Consider the following 13852-nt stretch of genomic DNA (forward strand, 5'->3'; position numbering starts at 1 on the left):
TCTGTTTCTGTCATTGCACTCTCTTCCTTCAAAGCACTACTCTTTCTGACTGTTCATTCCTTCTTTTTCCTTCCTTGTTAAAGCAGCATCATCCAAATCATTTTACTTGTCTGATTAGTGCTGTTGAGAAAAAGCCCGGCCTCCTTACAGGTACATCACTCAATTTGAACATGGATTCCTAATGAGTGCTAGCACATCTCATCACATGTTCTTATACTTCCCACCCACCATTAACAAAAGAGTCTTAGCAGACCATCTCTATTGACAAAAAGGCATTTTTTCCCCTTTCAGGCCACTTCTAAGGTGATTCCTGATTTGCTGAACAATATGTCACTGAATGTGAGACTTGTCTCATTGGTAGATGCGGGGTAACCCATGGTGCTTTTCTTCCTACTATAGAAATTCAGCAACTTGAGGTCAGATGACATTGAGCAGATGCGCTTTAAGCAAAGATTGAAGGTGATCCAGTCCCTGGAGGACACAGCCAAGAGGAGCGTGGTATGTAACACCCAGATTAAATGAGCTACCAATTGGCATGTTAATGCAGCACATTTTGCTTTGTCCTCTGAAAATCTGCTCTGTAGCAAACCCAGGATGTGGTGACTAAAGGGATGATGGTTAATGTGGAAAATGTATCTGCTGACTTGAATAACTTCAATTTAGCTCTCATTGATCTAGTCTAACAAGTTGGGTTGAAGAGCAGAGGAAACAGTTGAAGTGCTAAGACATGATCCTGGTAGAATTATAGGCAAATCATTGCCAGTATGAACCACAACAGGCCTTGTAACACTTTCCACTGGTTAGAGCTGCCTGTATTTGTTACTTCTCATCTTGGCTCTTTGAGGGTTGCAAGATGGCAGATACTAATGTCCTTCCCACCCAGAGTGTGTGCTATGATGTTGGGAACCCACAGAGGACTGGGGCAGAGGAGAAGCATCTGCATCTTACTGCCACTTTACTCTTCTATTTGTGCCAGTTGTGAAACCTGTTCCCTTTGCCCCTCTCACTGTAGCACCCGAGATAGATGTCTGATAATAAGTGCATTGGAAAGCCACAAAGTGAAACAAAGGCACTGAGGTGATATGTTACTTGTTCTCACTTCCAATTACAGTGCAGTCAGAGCAGGAAACATTTAATACTTTGAGCAGCTTTTTATTGTGTTTACCCTCATTCAAGGCGGGTAAACAGCTGTTCTCTGTGTTAGCAATTGCTGGCATCTTCCTGTCCTAGCAACTCAGAGATGTGAGACTGTTTTCCTTCAGTTCAAAATCACAACACTCCTTCCTCCCCTATACCTTAGTCAAGTCTCTTGGCCTTTTTCATGGTTTATAAAATATTGTTTCATATAGTAAGTGAATAAATTTTACAGTTTAGGAGTAATAAATAAATGTTCATTCTGTTTCTCTCCCTTACTTTAGGTCCGAGCTATATCTGGTGACATTGGTTTTTCTATGGAAGAACTAGAAGAGCTTTATATGGTGTTCAAGGTAGGAACCTGGCATGGGGAAGAATGTGTCCTAGTCACTCTGCCTCTGATACACAGAAAGATATTCAAGATTGAGTGGATGGGGAAGTAATAGCATTGTGTTTCTATCCAGAATCTGATCTGGCAGAAGTGGGCCTCTGGCTACTGGCTCTAGTATGTCTGATTATTTTTTTACAAAGATGATGGAAAACTGTTGACAGCATTTAAATGATATTCCTCAGGGAGAGATGCTGGCAATGTTGGAAAAGAATGTTTAGTGGATAGAGTAGGGGACTGGGATTCAGACGTCCTTGGGTTGATTCCTAGCTCCGCCACTGACTTGCTCTGTAATCTTGGGCAAGTCACTTAACCCTTCCGTGCCTCAGTTTGCCCATATTTAAAAATGGGATGATAGTTCCCTACCTCAGAGAGCAATCAGACTCAATGTTTGTGATGCCTTTGAAATACTCAGTTGCAAGATGTAGACTTACCAAAGTAAGATGGTATGACTTATTCATAAAACTTTCATTCTCGCTCTGTGACAAGTCTTGTGTACTCAAATCTCTGCCTGAGTCTTCATCCAAATCTGATAGTGCCTTTTGTTCTCCTTGAAATTAGTCTTTTTCTAGTTTGATCAAATCCTCTTCCTTCATTTCTCAGAGTTCAGCCATGATCACACATGACCTTAGGAATAAATAAGGGGAGGAGAAAAATAGATGTATGAGCAAAAGTTTCTTCTCTGGCTATGTAGTATCTTTGTTGTGAGGTATAACTGAGTCTCTAAGCATGAAGGTTTGTGTAACTATTAATGGTTTGACCTATTAACTCCTTCCCGTCAAAGGCAAAACACTTGACGAGCTGTTATTGGGGGAGCAGCCGCACTGCAGTCGCCCACCGAGATCAGAGCTTGCCCTACCTGGAGCAGTATCGCATTGACCTGGAGCAGTTCAGAGAGCTGTTTGACAGTCTAACCCTCTGGTCCTGTGGCCTTCACACACCTGTGCTGGCAGGGCGAATGTTCCGGCTTCTAGATGAGAACGGGGACTCTCTCATTAACTTCAAGGAATTTGTTACAGGGATGAGTAAGTGTCTTTTCTAGAGATGCTATGGAATGTTTTAGCAAAGTTTTCCACTGTTCTGAGCACATAACCATAGAGAGACAATGGAATTCATCCAGGAGGGAGGACGATGTCATTACAGAATGAGAAATGCCTTCTTGCTAAACACAGCACAGATTTCATTCTGTACAGGAGCTGTAGCTGCAGAACTTTTCAGCTTCCCCTTGCTTGTATGGGAACTCTAGGGGTCTGTTTGATGGATCCTGTCAGCTATCAGTGACTCTTAACACTAAGGGCTGTGTATCTCATCCTTTCCCGCACAGGTGGGATGTACCATGGTGACCTGACTGAGAAGCTTAAACTACTTTACAAATTGCACCTGCCTCCGGGTGAGTGATCTCTTCTCCCTCCTTCTCTGACACCCAATGGTAGCTATCACACTGGCTGAGGAGGATCCTTATGCGTTTTGCTAGATATTTCAATAAAGCTTTTTTGTGTATTCCCACCTACTGAGGGGAATGAGTGGATATCCTACCTCAGTAGTTCTCAAACTGATCTATGAAGAATTTGCGGATGATCTGCAGAAAGCTGGTTACATAACCAGCCTCATTTCCAGCTACTAAATTGCACTGAAGGACGGGTAAATATTTTTAAAAACCCAAAACATTGGTATATCTGAATTATCAATGTAAGTAATTGCTGTAGTTTCCACAGGGATGTTACATGATGGCAGATGGGAACGGGGAGGTGCCTCAGTAACCTAATCATCTCTCTCTCTCTCTCTCTCTCTGCATGTACAGCTCTGATCTCAGAAGAGGCTGAGTCTGCTCTGGAGGCCACAAGTTATTTCACAGAGGATATCTCGACAGAAGGTAACATAACACCTGCTCTACCCTAAGAGATGAAGGCTGCAAGTGTTGCACAAGTCTGTGCAGTTTGAATGGTGACCCTCCAAAGCAGGGTTGATCAGTAGAAGTGTTTTAGGGTTGCTTCTCATTGTTGCGTGGGGGAGATGAGTTAGTTGATGTGCTGTTTAATCTCTGCTTTTGTAGAAGAGAATTCAGCATGCTGTGAAACACTCTCACAGAGACTGCTGAATAGGAACGTTAATGATGCTATCTGCTTTTATCAACCCATCTTTCCTGTTTCTAAGTTCAGGGAGTCTCACTGTCTTTTTTTTGTTGTTTTTTTTCCTCCTTTGTGTGTCTCTGTGTCTGGCCCACTCTCTCTGTTTTCCCTTGGATTTACCCTGCCCTGAAACCCTCTCTCTGCTGCTCCAGTATCTCCTTTTGTCTCAGAGCTGGATTTCTTCTTGCACTGTGAGTCTCAAGGTCAGTCTCTAGGGTGTGTGCACGCACTGAGCTCTTTGTTATTATGCTAAAATAATCTGCCAGCACTGAAGCTCCATTTAAAATACCATGAAATTATTTTATTGCTGCTTTCCACTTGCACTCCCTCTATACATGCAATGCTATACCTAGCACTTTGTTTGTTGGCCTCATGTGCATTTTAGATGCCTTTCAGTACCTGTGTTTATTCTGTCTACTGCGTTACATCTCTGTTATAGCCAAAGATGACTAATTTTAATTACAGGCTTTGGCCTTGAGAAAAACTTTGACCTATAGTTCCTCCAGTGGAGTTTGGTAATGGCTATTCCCAGACATTGAAAAATTTACTTGACACCTACTAGACTGAGAACGAAGTCTACTAGCCAATGTAAAGATAGCAGTGCCTTCACCAGGGCTTCTCCAGAGCCTTGCAGCTTAAAGGAAAGAAGATTTGCTTACTATTTAATGTGTATTATAGCATTGTCAATCAACTTTCTATTCAATACGCTTTTTAAAATTAACTTACTACTATGGCTGATCAAATAGCAGATTAAAAGGATTAAGTATATTATTTGATAAATTTCACTAATTTATTAGCCAAATAAGGTGTGACCCTCTACAGAGCTGGTTGAATAACCGTGTCAAATAAATTACTCAAATAACATTGCTGACATTTGAATAATCTATTTATCTAATAATGTTCCATCATCTTTGTGTATTTAATTTCTCTTGCTTTTGTTGTATCTTCTTTCCTTTCCAGGGCTCATTCCACTTTTTCTTTCCTATAATGGATCATGGGGCTTAGTTAACTTCCATGTCTATTTCATCTCATCCTTCTCCCTCCCTCCCTCCCTCCCTCTCTCTCTCTCTCTTCCTTTCCCCATATTGTGCTCTTTTCTTACCTATCCCTCTGTACCATATTTCTCTTTGCCCACTTATCCCATCAATCTCTCCTTCTCCCTCTTTCCTTTCCTGCCCCTGCTCACCCCTATTCATTCACAGGCTGTGTATATGCTAACACTTTTCTTCAAACTTCTACCATTGCTAATGTCACGCTGTCCTGTGGTAACTCAAGGACATGAATAACAAGCTCAGGGCAGACTGTTAAGAAGCAGGGCACAAACCCCAAATTGGTTGTGAGTTCTGCACTTAAATTTCACTAACCTATTATCAAGTGTGAACTCCTCAAGCACTATACAGCCTTAACCTGGAGTCACAGACAGTCCCCTTGGGTACCCCGATCTGTCTTGCCACCCAGGTAAGCTTACTTTGTGATAGATTGTCCCTTACACCAAGTGCTACAGCAATATTCAGGTTATTCCCAGTCCCAAAGGACCAGTCAGTTACCCCAGGTCAATTGCACCTTAGATCTCCCACCAAAGACAACACTTGTAGCCAATCCTATAATAAACCATCTAAGGATTTCTTAACTAGGAAAAGGAAACGAGAGTTATTTACAAGGTTAAAGCAGGTAAACACATGCACACAAATGAGTTCCACTGTTTCAAAAGATAATTGAAGCTTCTATAATATGCAAGTTCTATATGTCCCGTAGGGCTAACCCAGGCCAAGCACTGGGGATCTTTTGCTTATGCTTACTAGTACTTGCTCCCTCAGAGTCTAAGCAGCATAAAAGATACAGTTGCTCCTTGTTACTACCTTTTATTGCTTCCCCCACAGTCTGCCTCATGTTGCAAGTTCAGCTGTTGGGAGGAATTCAGTTGCATGTCTCCTCTTCAGATGGGGATGAGGAGAGCAATCAACAGTGTTTTTTGTCCTCTGATGTTCCACAGTGGTTTGACTAGTGTTTATGGGCCTTCTTTTGTTGGACGGGAGATAACACCTCCTGTGGCAAGCTAGTATTTCACACTTGGTAATGCTTCTCTCCTGACTGATGATGTACAGTTACATATGTATTATCTTATGACATAGGATATAGATATTATAAGTGAGATTAATGCATGCAGCAGTTTACAAGCACTCCATAAAGTCTAAACACATTTTTATAACTAAGGCCTATTTTAACTCACTAACACATGGGTGAGCCAGGCTGGTTCCAGTTATGTATTTGTCAGTGTTCAGTTGAAACCTAGGGACCTTGACATGAACTGGCACCTAGCCTGCCAGCGTCACATCTACCACCTGTTGAGCTGCACCAGTGGAAAAAATTAAGAAAACTGCTATTTTAGACAATGTCATAAGGCTTGGAAATTTTAGGAGACACCTCACACAACCCAAGGACTTGACTTTCCAAATATGAGTAACAAGTAAGCTTTGGAACCACCGGGCTTATGAACTTTTTAAAATGTAAACTCACATTCTGCAAACTTGATACTCACCTGGAAACGCTTCCTACTTATTGTATGCAAGTAGATTTTTCAAGTTGTGACTCTTTCAGTCCTGCTGTAGGGGAATGGTGTAGGAAAGCTAGCCCTAATTTTATTAAAAAAAACTCAGTCGAGTACCATAGTGGACATGTAAGTTGTCTTGTATTCATTGCACACTGTGCAGTAAATAGGATATTTGCTGAGTCACTTTTCTAATATCAATGTTTGTTTAGAAGCAGATACTCAGGGAGACAGAGGAGGGAGAAATGAGGATTCCAAAGAAAAAGGTAACTAACTATTCCCTTATATGGACAAGTAGTAGCCTCCCTGGCATTTCCCAGTTTTGTCATACAAGTAATGTCAAGTTTTTTAGCTCCTCCCCCTTTACCCTAGCATGGGAAACCTCTCAAGACTTCGCTTATGGCAAGAGGCACAATGTAATGTGGTCAAGGGAATTTTTATGCCTTGCTGATTCTGGTATTGTAACAGCCTCCCTGAAAGGGTCTTGATGTGCTGGGAGGCCTTAACTCACCAGCCATGAACTGCAGAACTGCAAAATTTACAGAAGAGCAGAGTTTATTTCATAACTGCCAAGCTGATTGCAGCAGTGTTAGTTGTGCTCCTCTGCATCACATCAGAAAAACTGTCTAAAAGCAGAGTGCTCTTTCCTGTAGGTCTCATCTCCCGAGTCCTGTCAGTGAAACCCTTTAAAACAGTATTCTTGCCAACACAGAATCATGGAAATGTAGGGCTGGAAGGGACGTCAAGAGGTCATCGAGTTCAGCCCCCTTGCACTGAGGCACGACCAAGTAAACCTAGACAGTGCCTGACGCGCGTGTCCAACCTCTTCTTAAAAACTTCCAGTGATTCTACAACGTCCCTTAGAAGCCTCTTCCAGTGCTGAACTACTCTTATAATTAGAACATTTTTCCTAACTTCTAACCTAAATCTCCCTTGCTGCGGATTAAACTGATTACTTTTTGTCCATCCTTCAGTGAACATGGAGAGTAATTGGTCAACGTTTTTTTTTAGGCCTTAACATATTTGAAAACGGTTATCAGGGCTCCACTCAGTCGTCTTTTTTCAAACGCTCAGTTTTTTTAACCTTTCCTCATAAATCAGGTTTTCTAAACTTTTTTATCATGTTTGTCCTCTCTTCAGTTTGTCCACATCTTTCTCAAAATGCGGCCCCCAGAATTGGACACAGTATTCCAGCTGAGGCTACCAGTGCCAAGTAGAGCAGGACAGTTATCTCCTGTCTTACATATGACACTCCTGTTGTCTGCAAGAATGATGTCCGCCTTTTCCGCAACTGCATCACATTATTTACTCTCATTCAATTTGCAATCCACTATAACCCCCAGATCCTTTTCAGCAGGACTATCACCTACTCAGTTATTCCCCATTTCATATTCGGACACTTTATTTTTCCTTGCTAAGTGTGGTACTTTGCACTTGGCTGTTTTAAATTTCATCTTGTTGATTTTGGACCAATTCTCCAATTTGTCAAGGTTGTTTTGAATTGTAATCCTATCCTGTAAAATGTTTGCAAGCTTGGTGTCATAAGCAAATTTGATAAGCATACGCTCCACGCCATTATCCAAGACCGTCAGGAAAATATTGAATAGTACTGGGCCCACCTGTGGGACTGAACTAGATATGTGTCGCCAGTTTGACAGGAAACCATTGAGAGCTACTCTGAGTATAGTATTACAACCAGTTGTGCCCCCATCTTATAGTAATTTCATCTAGACTGCATTTCCCTAGTTTGCGTATGAGAATGTCACATGGAATAGTGTCAAAAGCCTTACTAAAATCAAGGTATATCATGTCTGCTGCCTCTCCCCCATCCACTAGGTCAGTAACCTTGTCAGAGAAGGAAACTAGGTTGGTTTGGCATCTCGATCCATTAAACCCCTGACTCTAATGATCCGGCTTTGCCTTGCAGAGGAGAAGGGTACCAGCCCCCAGGATTACAGATACTACCTGCGAATGTGGGCCAAGGAAAAGTATTCCAAGAAAGAAACCATCAAGGATCTCCCCAAAATGAACCAGGTAGGAAGTGAACTGAGAATGTGTTTCCAGTTGAGCGATTTGCAGCAGGGATGGAGTAAGGCAGGATACAGCAGGCTCGGAGTTCTGCCAAGACACTTTAATCCTTACTTGCAGCATTGCTGCTTGTTTCAATATTTAGAGTTCTAATAATGTCAGACTCTAGTGGTTCCATTATATGGACGTGCATCCGATGGGGAACTAGTTTGAGATTTTTACTTATAAACTAAACTAATTTTTGTTTCAATCTTAGGACACATTTCCAGTGGTGAAAATCAGGTGCATTTAACCCTCCTCCTATTAGAACTCTAAACAAAGGCTCCCCTCTAGTGCAGTGTGTTTCAAACATCCTCTCCGTGCCATTCCCCTGATTTACACACTGCCTAGGGTTTCCACTACCTTTAGAAGATGGAGCACTATGCAAAATATTGGGCTACATATTAGTGTCCTGCCTCATGAAAACATAAGCTACTACTTGGAGGGCATGATCTCTAACAGGATGATCTCTAATAGGAGTCATTGCTTCTTAGCAGGTGACTCATAGTTTCATCCACCATTGTAGATTTAGTGGAGGTTTTATAGTCTAACCTGTGGTGTCGTTTTCTGTTTTTCAAGGAGCAGTTTATAGAGTTATGCAAGACCCTTTACAACATGTTCAGTGAGGACCCAGTGGAACAAGAGCTGTACCATGCCATTGCCACTGTCGCCAGCCTCCTCCTACGAATTGGGGAGGTTGGAAAAAAATTCTCCAACCGACCCATGAAGGAGACTGATGACTGCAAAGCAAATAATACCCAGGATGCTGTGAGTGAAGAGGAGTCACCAATGTCTGAACACAGTCAGAATTCAGCAGTGGAGCAGCAACCCCAAGCTGACCCAGGAGAGACAGCTTCTGTCAATATCCAGGCTGGAAAAACCCAGCAGGAAAAACAAACTCCAGGAGATGGGGATGGTGGAGAAGGACTAGGATCTCCTATACAGCTCTTGTCAGATGATGAAACCAAAGACGATATGTCCATGTCTTCCTACTCCATGGTCAGCACGGGTTCCCTGCAGTGTGAAGATATTGCAGATGACACAGTCCTGGTTGGTTGTGAAGCTAGCAGTTCAGCTGCCAGGTATGGCAGCACCATTGACACTGACTGGTCTATCTCCTTTGAGCAGGTCTTGGCTTCCATGCTTACAGAAACAGCCCTGGTAAACTACTTTGAGAAGAAGGTTGACATTGGCCTGAAGATAAAGGAGCAGAAGAAAGTAGAGAGGCAGTTCAGCTCATCCAGTGACTATGATCTCTCCTCCTCAGTGTCAGGCTGAACTCAAGGAAAGCAGTAATGTCTCAGGTGATAAAGGGTGAGGCTATAGACATTGGGCAGATGGCAGGAGTTTTTTACCGAGACCAATAACTACACAACAACTACAGTAGATTCTGCTGAATAAGTGGCTTGTCACAGTGGCTGTTTAACATAGACACCTCTCTGGAGACCCTGCTTGGTGGAATTAAGTTACATTCTCAAGAGCATGAAAGCTATTAGAACCTAATAGCCCCTAAGGCTTGCAATTACCACTGTAAATTATGCATGTCTGCCGCTGGCTATCTTTTTTTAATTAAGTTTTATTTCAAAAATAGGCACTCCATGCCCTGCCCTCATTTGCTGTAGGTTCCTGGGTAGTTTTGTACAGAAGATGCAGCCCAGCTTGAAACTCTGTACGTCATTGGCTGCCACTCTGTGATCTAAGCAGTATGTCTAAGTGCTCTAGGTCCTTGGCCTACAAAATAGTCTTATTAGGTTCTTAGATACTGTGCTGTACTTTGGCAGATGTATTGCAATTGTATCCCATTGATCCCAGCATCCGGAGATTTGAATGCAGTAGTTTCTCAGATCTGGAGGCTTCTATTGGATGTGATTTGCCATCCCAGTAGCATGTGGTTTTTCAGCATTTTACAAGAAGGTTTCATGTAAACACTGTTTTCTAAGCCTCTGCTTTTAACGCTTTGACGTAAGGAATTGGTGGTTTTGAATTGTGTCTGAAGCCACAAGCTCCTTGACATTGATGCATAAGAAGCAGTAGCTCTGTAATAGATATTGGGTCTGCCAAGGGGTTAGATCATGGATGCAATGAGGAGGCAAGTCCTGAACTGGAAATCAACTTATTGGATCTTAGTTGTTACAAGCTGTCGGTAGACAGATCTGTTTTTCTTACTCTTGTTGCTTCTGACATTAGTTTGTTGACAACCTTTCTGTCGTCACAGCCATTAGCTTTTAAAAGAAATATATCTATGTAATTATATTGCCAGGAAATTATGTACTTAATTTTAATATACTAGTGATGGATCCAATTTTTAATAAGATCCATAGTAAATTTGTCATAAATCAGTCGAATATCAATGTATGACCCAGGTTTACAGAGCCCATGTCAATCACTCAATTATCACAGAGCAAATGTATCCCTTAGTAGAACCTTAGCAGATCAGTTTCTCACTGTGGACAGAAAATGTACATGAGCACCTGGTGCCACTTGTGACTGTTCCTTGTAGCCTCTCTGAAGTACAGTGCTTTCCAGGAGCTTGTGCATCTCCAGGCTGCCTGTACAACAGGAGTCCAAAGAGCTGTTTACACCTCAGTTCTGAAAAGTAAAGCAGAAGTGGGAGGAAAGTTGTGGTGTTCTCCTCTCAGCCATCACTCTAATAGCTGAAATCTGAACAGACTAGCTCACCTGCAAGTTTAAAAGCTTATATAGCTGGAGGGAGTGCAGCTACAGATTACTCTCTGCAAATTAACTGTGGACCAGTGGAAAGTAGGTGCTCCATTCGGGAATAGTAACCGCCCTGTGGGAGGGCCTCGCCTCCCAGGAAGCATTATCATTTCTTTTCATACAGACATGTTCATCTCATTACAAAAGCATCTGTGTTCCAGTGGCATGTGCCTCACTGGCAGAGTGAGAATGTTGGCATGTGGCTGGTGCAGAGCCAGTACTGAGGGTGAGCCACATTGATGCATCAGGCTGGTGTTCAGAACAGATGGGGATGACAAAGACTGGAGCCAGCTGTTGGATGTTCCCAAGTAAGGTACCATTTTATGCAATGTTCAGTGTTACTTCCTTTTGTGGTGGTCTCTCTGTATTCACATTCACATGCATATTTCTTAATTATCTGCCTCCTCTGTCATGTACCTTTGGAGAGCAGCTCTAGTAAAATTGCTTTTACTAATTCTTCAGTAATTTATTGTAATTTTTTTTAAGTACAGATAATACATGTGATTTTACATTGTCTGTCTGATCTGTCATGTGCTCAATAAATGAACCAGAATACACACAGAGCCCTGGACTGGCTTTCACTTTATCAGCTGAACACTGCTTACCCTGAGGGTGTCTGAGCGTATTATTTTTCCTCACTCCATAGCTAGGTTGTATGTCTGTGATTGTTGCCTAAGGCAGTAAACCCAATGGCTGGCCCATGTCAGCTGACTCGGGCTCAGGAGTCTCAGGCTGTGGGGCTATAAAATTGCAGTGTAGATGTTCTGACTCAAGGGAGCCTCCTGGGGGTTGGGAGAGAGTCCCAGTGTGAGAAGGGTCTCACTTTTCTCTCCCTATCCCTTCCACACAATTCCATTCTCCCTCACAGTATCAGTGCCAGGAGACTGCAGTTGCACACAGATTAATCGCTATGGGGATGCAGAAACATGTCCCTTCTCTCTGGATTGCAGTGGTCACCTTTCATGGTCTGAGGCTTCTGTGGAAAAGCCTTTGCCAACTGTTACAGCAGTCCTGGGGCACGGAACAACTTAAACATTTGTTTTTGGTTTTTATTGACTTAGGAATATTAATACATCAGATGTTTCCACATGGAAGCAAGCTTTTTGAGTTAAGCGTACACCAAGAATTTTGGCAAATAATCCAGACGATACAATTTAGGGGGTGATTATTTTATAACTCCAAGGAACCACCATCAAGTATAAGAGATGCACTGTATTGTGCCAGACACTGTACGGATAGTTACAAATGATGGTCCCTGTCCCAGAAAGCTCACAAGTCTAGATTTTGGACATACTTCAGAAAGTGAACAGAACAAACAAATAGGATGGGGTGGGTTGGGAGGACATGATCACATGAACAGCAAAAACAAAAAAATTGCAGTTTGCACTTGCCTAATTCAGCCAGCAGTGATTTGTATGTTTTAGGGCAGAAGTAGGTTTTAAGGAGGGACTTAAGAGGATAAAGTTAACATGTTTTGATGGGAAGATTTTCAATACACAGCTAGTGGCGTAGTAGAAAGTATGGAGGTGCCTTAAAGATACATGGGCAATTGATGTTGGCATCAATGCAAGAGCAAAGGTGGGGTAATTGACAGCTCAGTACTTTAGATCTAGTAGGGTGGGTGGGCTACATGGTAAAGGCAAGAATATCTAATACAGTAGAGCTTGCAAGCCAGGAAAGACTGGTCAAAGAGAAGAGCCAGCAGCATTTTGAATGGACTTGGGAAAAATATAACTGGTATCAAGCGCAGAGAGGAGGAGATGGCAGCAACCAAGGGATGAGGAAAGGGCCTGACTCAAGACAGACAGAAGAGGCAGAGAGGAGAGATCAAGACAGATCTTGTTGTTTTTCTATTTGAAAAGGTCAGAGAGATTCTGTGCAGAAAGGTTTTTGGACGCTTTTTGGTACTTAGGCAAATTTATGGCTGATTTTTAGAAATAAAAAAAAGTTTCTCTCCCGCTCCCCACCCCCTTTACATTAAAAAAAAAAAAAATCTTCCAAAGTCACATGAAATAAGCTGCCAGCAACTCTGGGTGGCCTTATGTTCCCTCCAGCCCACTCCTGCTGGGTTTTCTCCTAAAACTGGAAATTCTAGTAATAACTCCTTGTAAGTACTATAGAAAGATTCCTTGTTGCCTATATCTATATTTAAGGATTTGATTGACTAAGGAAGCTATAGTTATCTTGCATGTACTCCTGTGTGATCTGAAATGGGGGAATAGAAGAGCTTAAAATCCTGAATATTTTTTTTCTGGTTAAAATCTTTAAAATGTCAGCTGCTTCTATGAAACAAACACACTTCTGGGTACATAGATTCTGGGCATTTAAACTCCTAGTGTGCTCATGAGTAATAGAGGTAATTACGTAGTGAGGAAGGGAAATAGCTTTGAAACACCCACAAGTGGTTGTCTTCAAAAAAGCTGGGAGTGAGGAAGAGCTTGGGGGTGGGGGGGAATTGATTAAAAAACAGATCTGGGGCTTGAAAAATTTACACCAACCAACAAACCAGCCTGGAGGAGAGACATGCTGGGATATGAAGGAAATTAATGTTGGTGTGCAGCACCTAGCACAGTGGGGTGCTGCTCTATGGTGGGTTTCAAGATGCTGCAGCAGTACAAATACTAAAAAATAGCAAATAAACTTACTTTACTACTGCTGACTGCATTTGAAAAGTCAAAGAGCTGTGCTAATAGTATAGGCAGTTTTAAGAACTGCTTTTAGGAAGAAAATTGTACTGATTAATCCCATAAAGTAACCAAACATCTAGAGGTCATTGGACCCATCAACACTGAACTGCATGGAATACTGCCTAATTACAAACTAAATCAGGGGTAGGCAACCTATGGCACGTGTGCCGAAGGCGGCACG

At 42.2% G+C, this 13852-nt stretch overlaps 1 protein-coding gene across 6 annotated transcripts in view; it reads left to right on the forward strand.

Annotated features, from left to right (window-relative positions):
- TBC1D9B (TBC1 domain family member 9B) overlaps positions 1 to 11547 on the forward strand; it is a 37396-nt gene extending 25849 nt beyond the window's left edge. For 5 of the 6 annotated variants that reach the window (XM_039485261.1, XM_039485259.1, XM_039485262.1 and 2 more), the window contains 9 exons: positions 400 to 498; positions 1419 to 1487; positions 2307 to 2547; positions 2847 to 2912; positions 3324 to 3395; positions 3804 to 3854; positions 6412 to 6465; positions 8127 to 8233; positions 8846 to 11547. In XM_039485261.1, coding sequence (XP_039341195.1) covers positions 400 to 498; positions 1419 to 1487; positions 2307 to 2547; positions 2847 to 2912; positions 3324 to 3395; positions 3804 to 3854; positions 6412 to 6465; positions 8127 to 8233; positions 8846 to 9544 — 1458 coding nt within the window. In that variant the 3' untranslated portion in view covers positions 9545 to 11547. The remainder of the gene's footprint in view (positions 1 to 399; positions 499 to 1418; positions 1488 to 2306; positions 2548 to 2846; positions 2913 to 3323; positions 3396 to 3803; positions 3855 to 6411; positions 6466 to 8126; positions 8234 to 8845) is intronic. The other variant, XM_039485260.1, reaches the window with a different exon arrangement.
- The last annotated feature ends 2305 nt before the right edge of the window (positions 11548 to 13852 follow it).

The sequence above is a fragment of the Mauremys reevesii genome, linkage group 8 (assembly GCF_016161935.1).
Source record: "Mauremys reevesii isolate NIE-2019 linkage group 8, ASM1616193v1, whole genome shotgun sequence".
NCBI classification, from domain to species: Eukaryota; Metazoa; Chordata; order Testudines; family Geoemydidae; genus Mauremys; species Mauremys reevesii.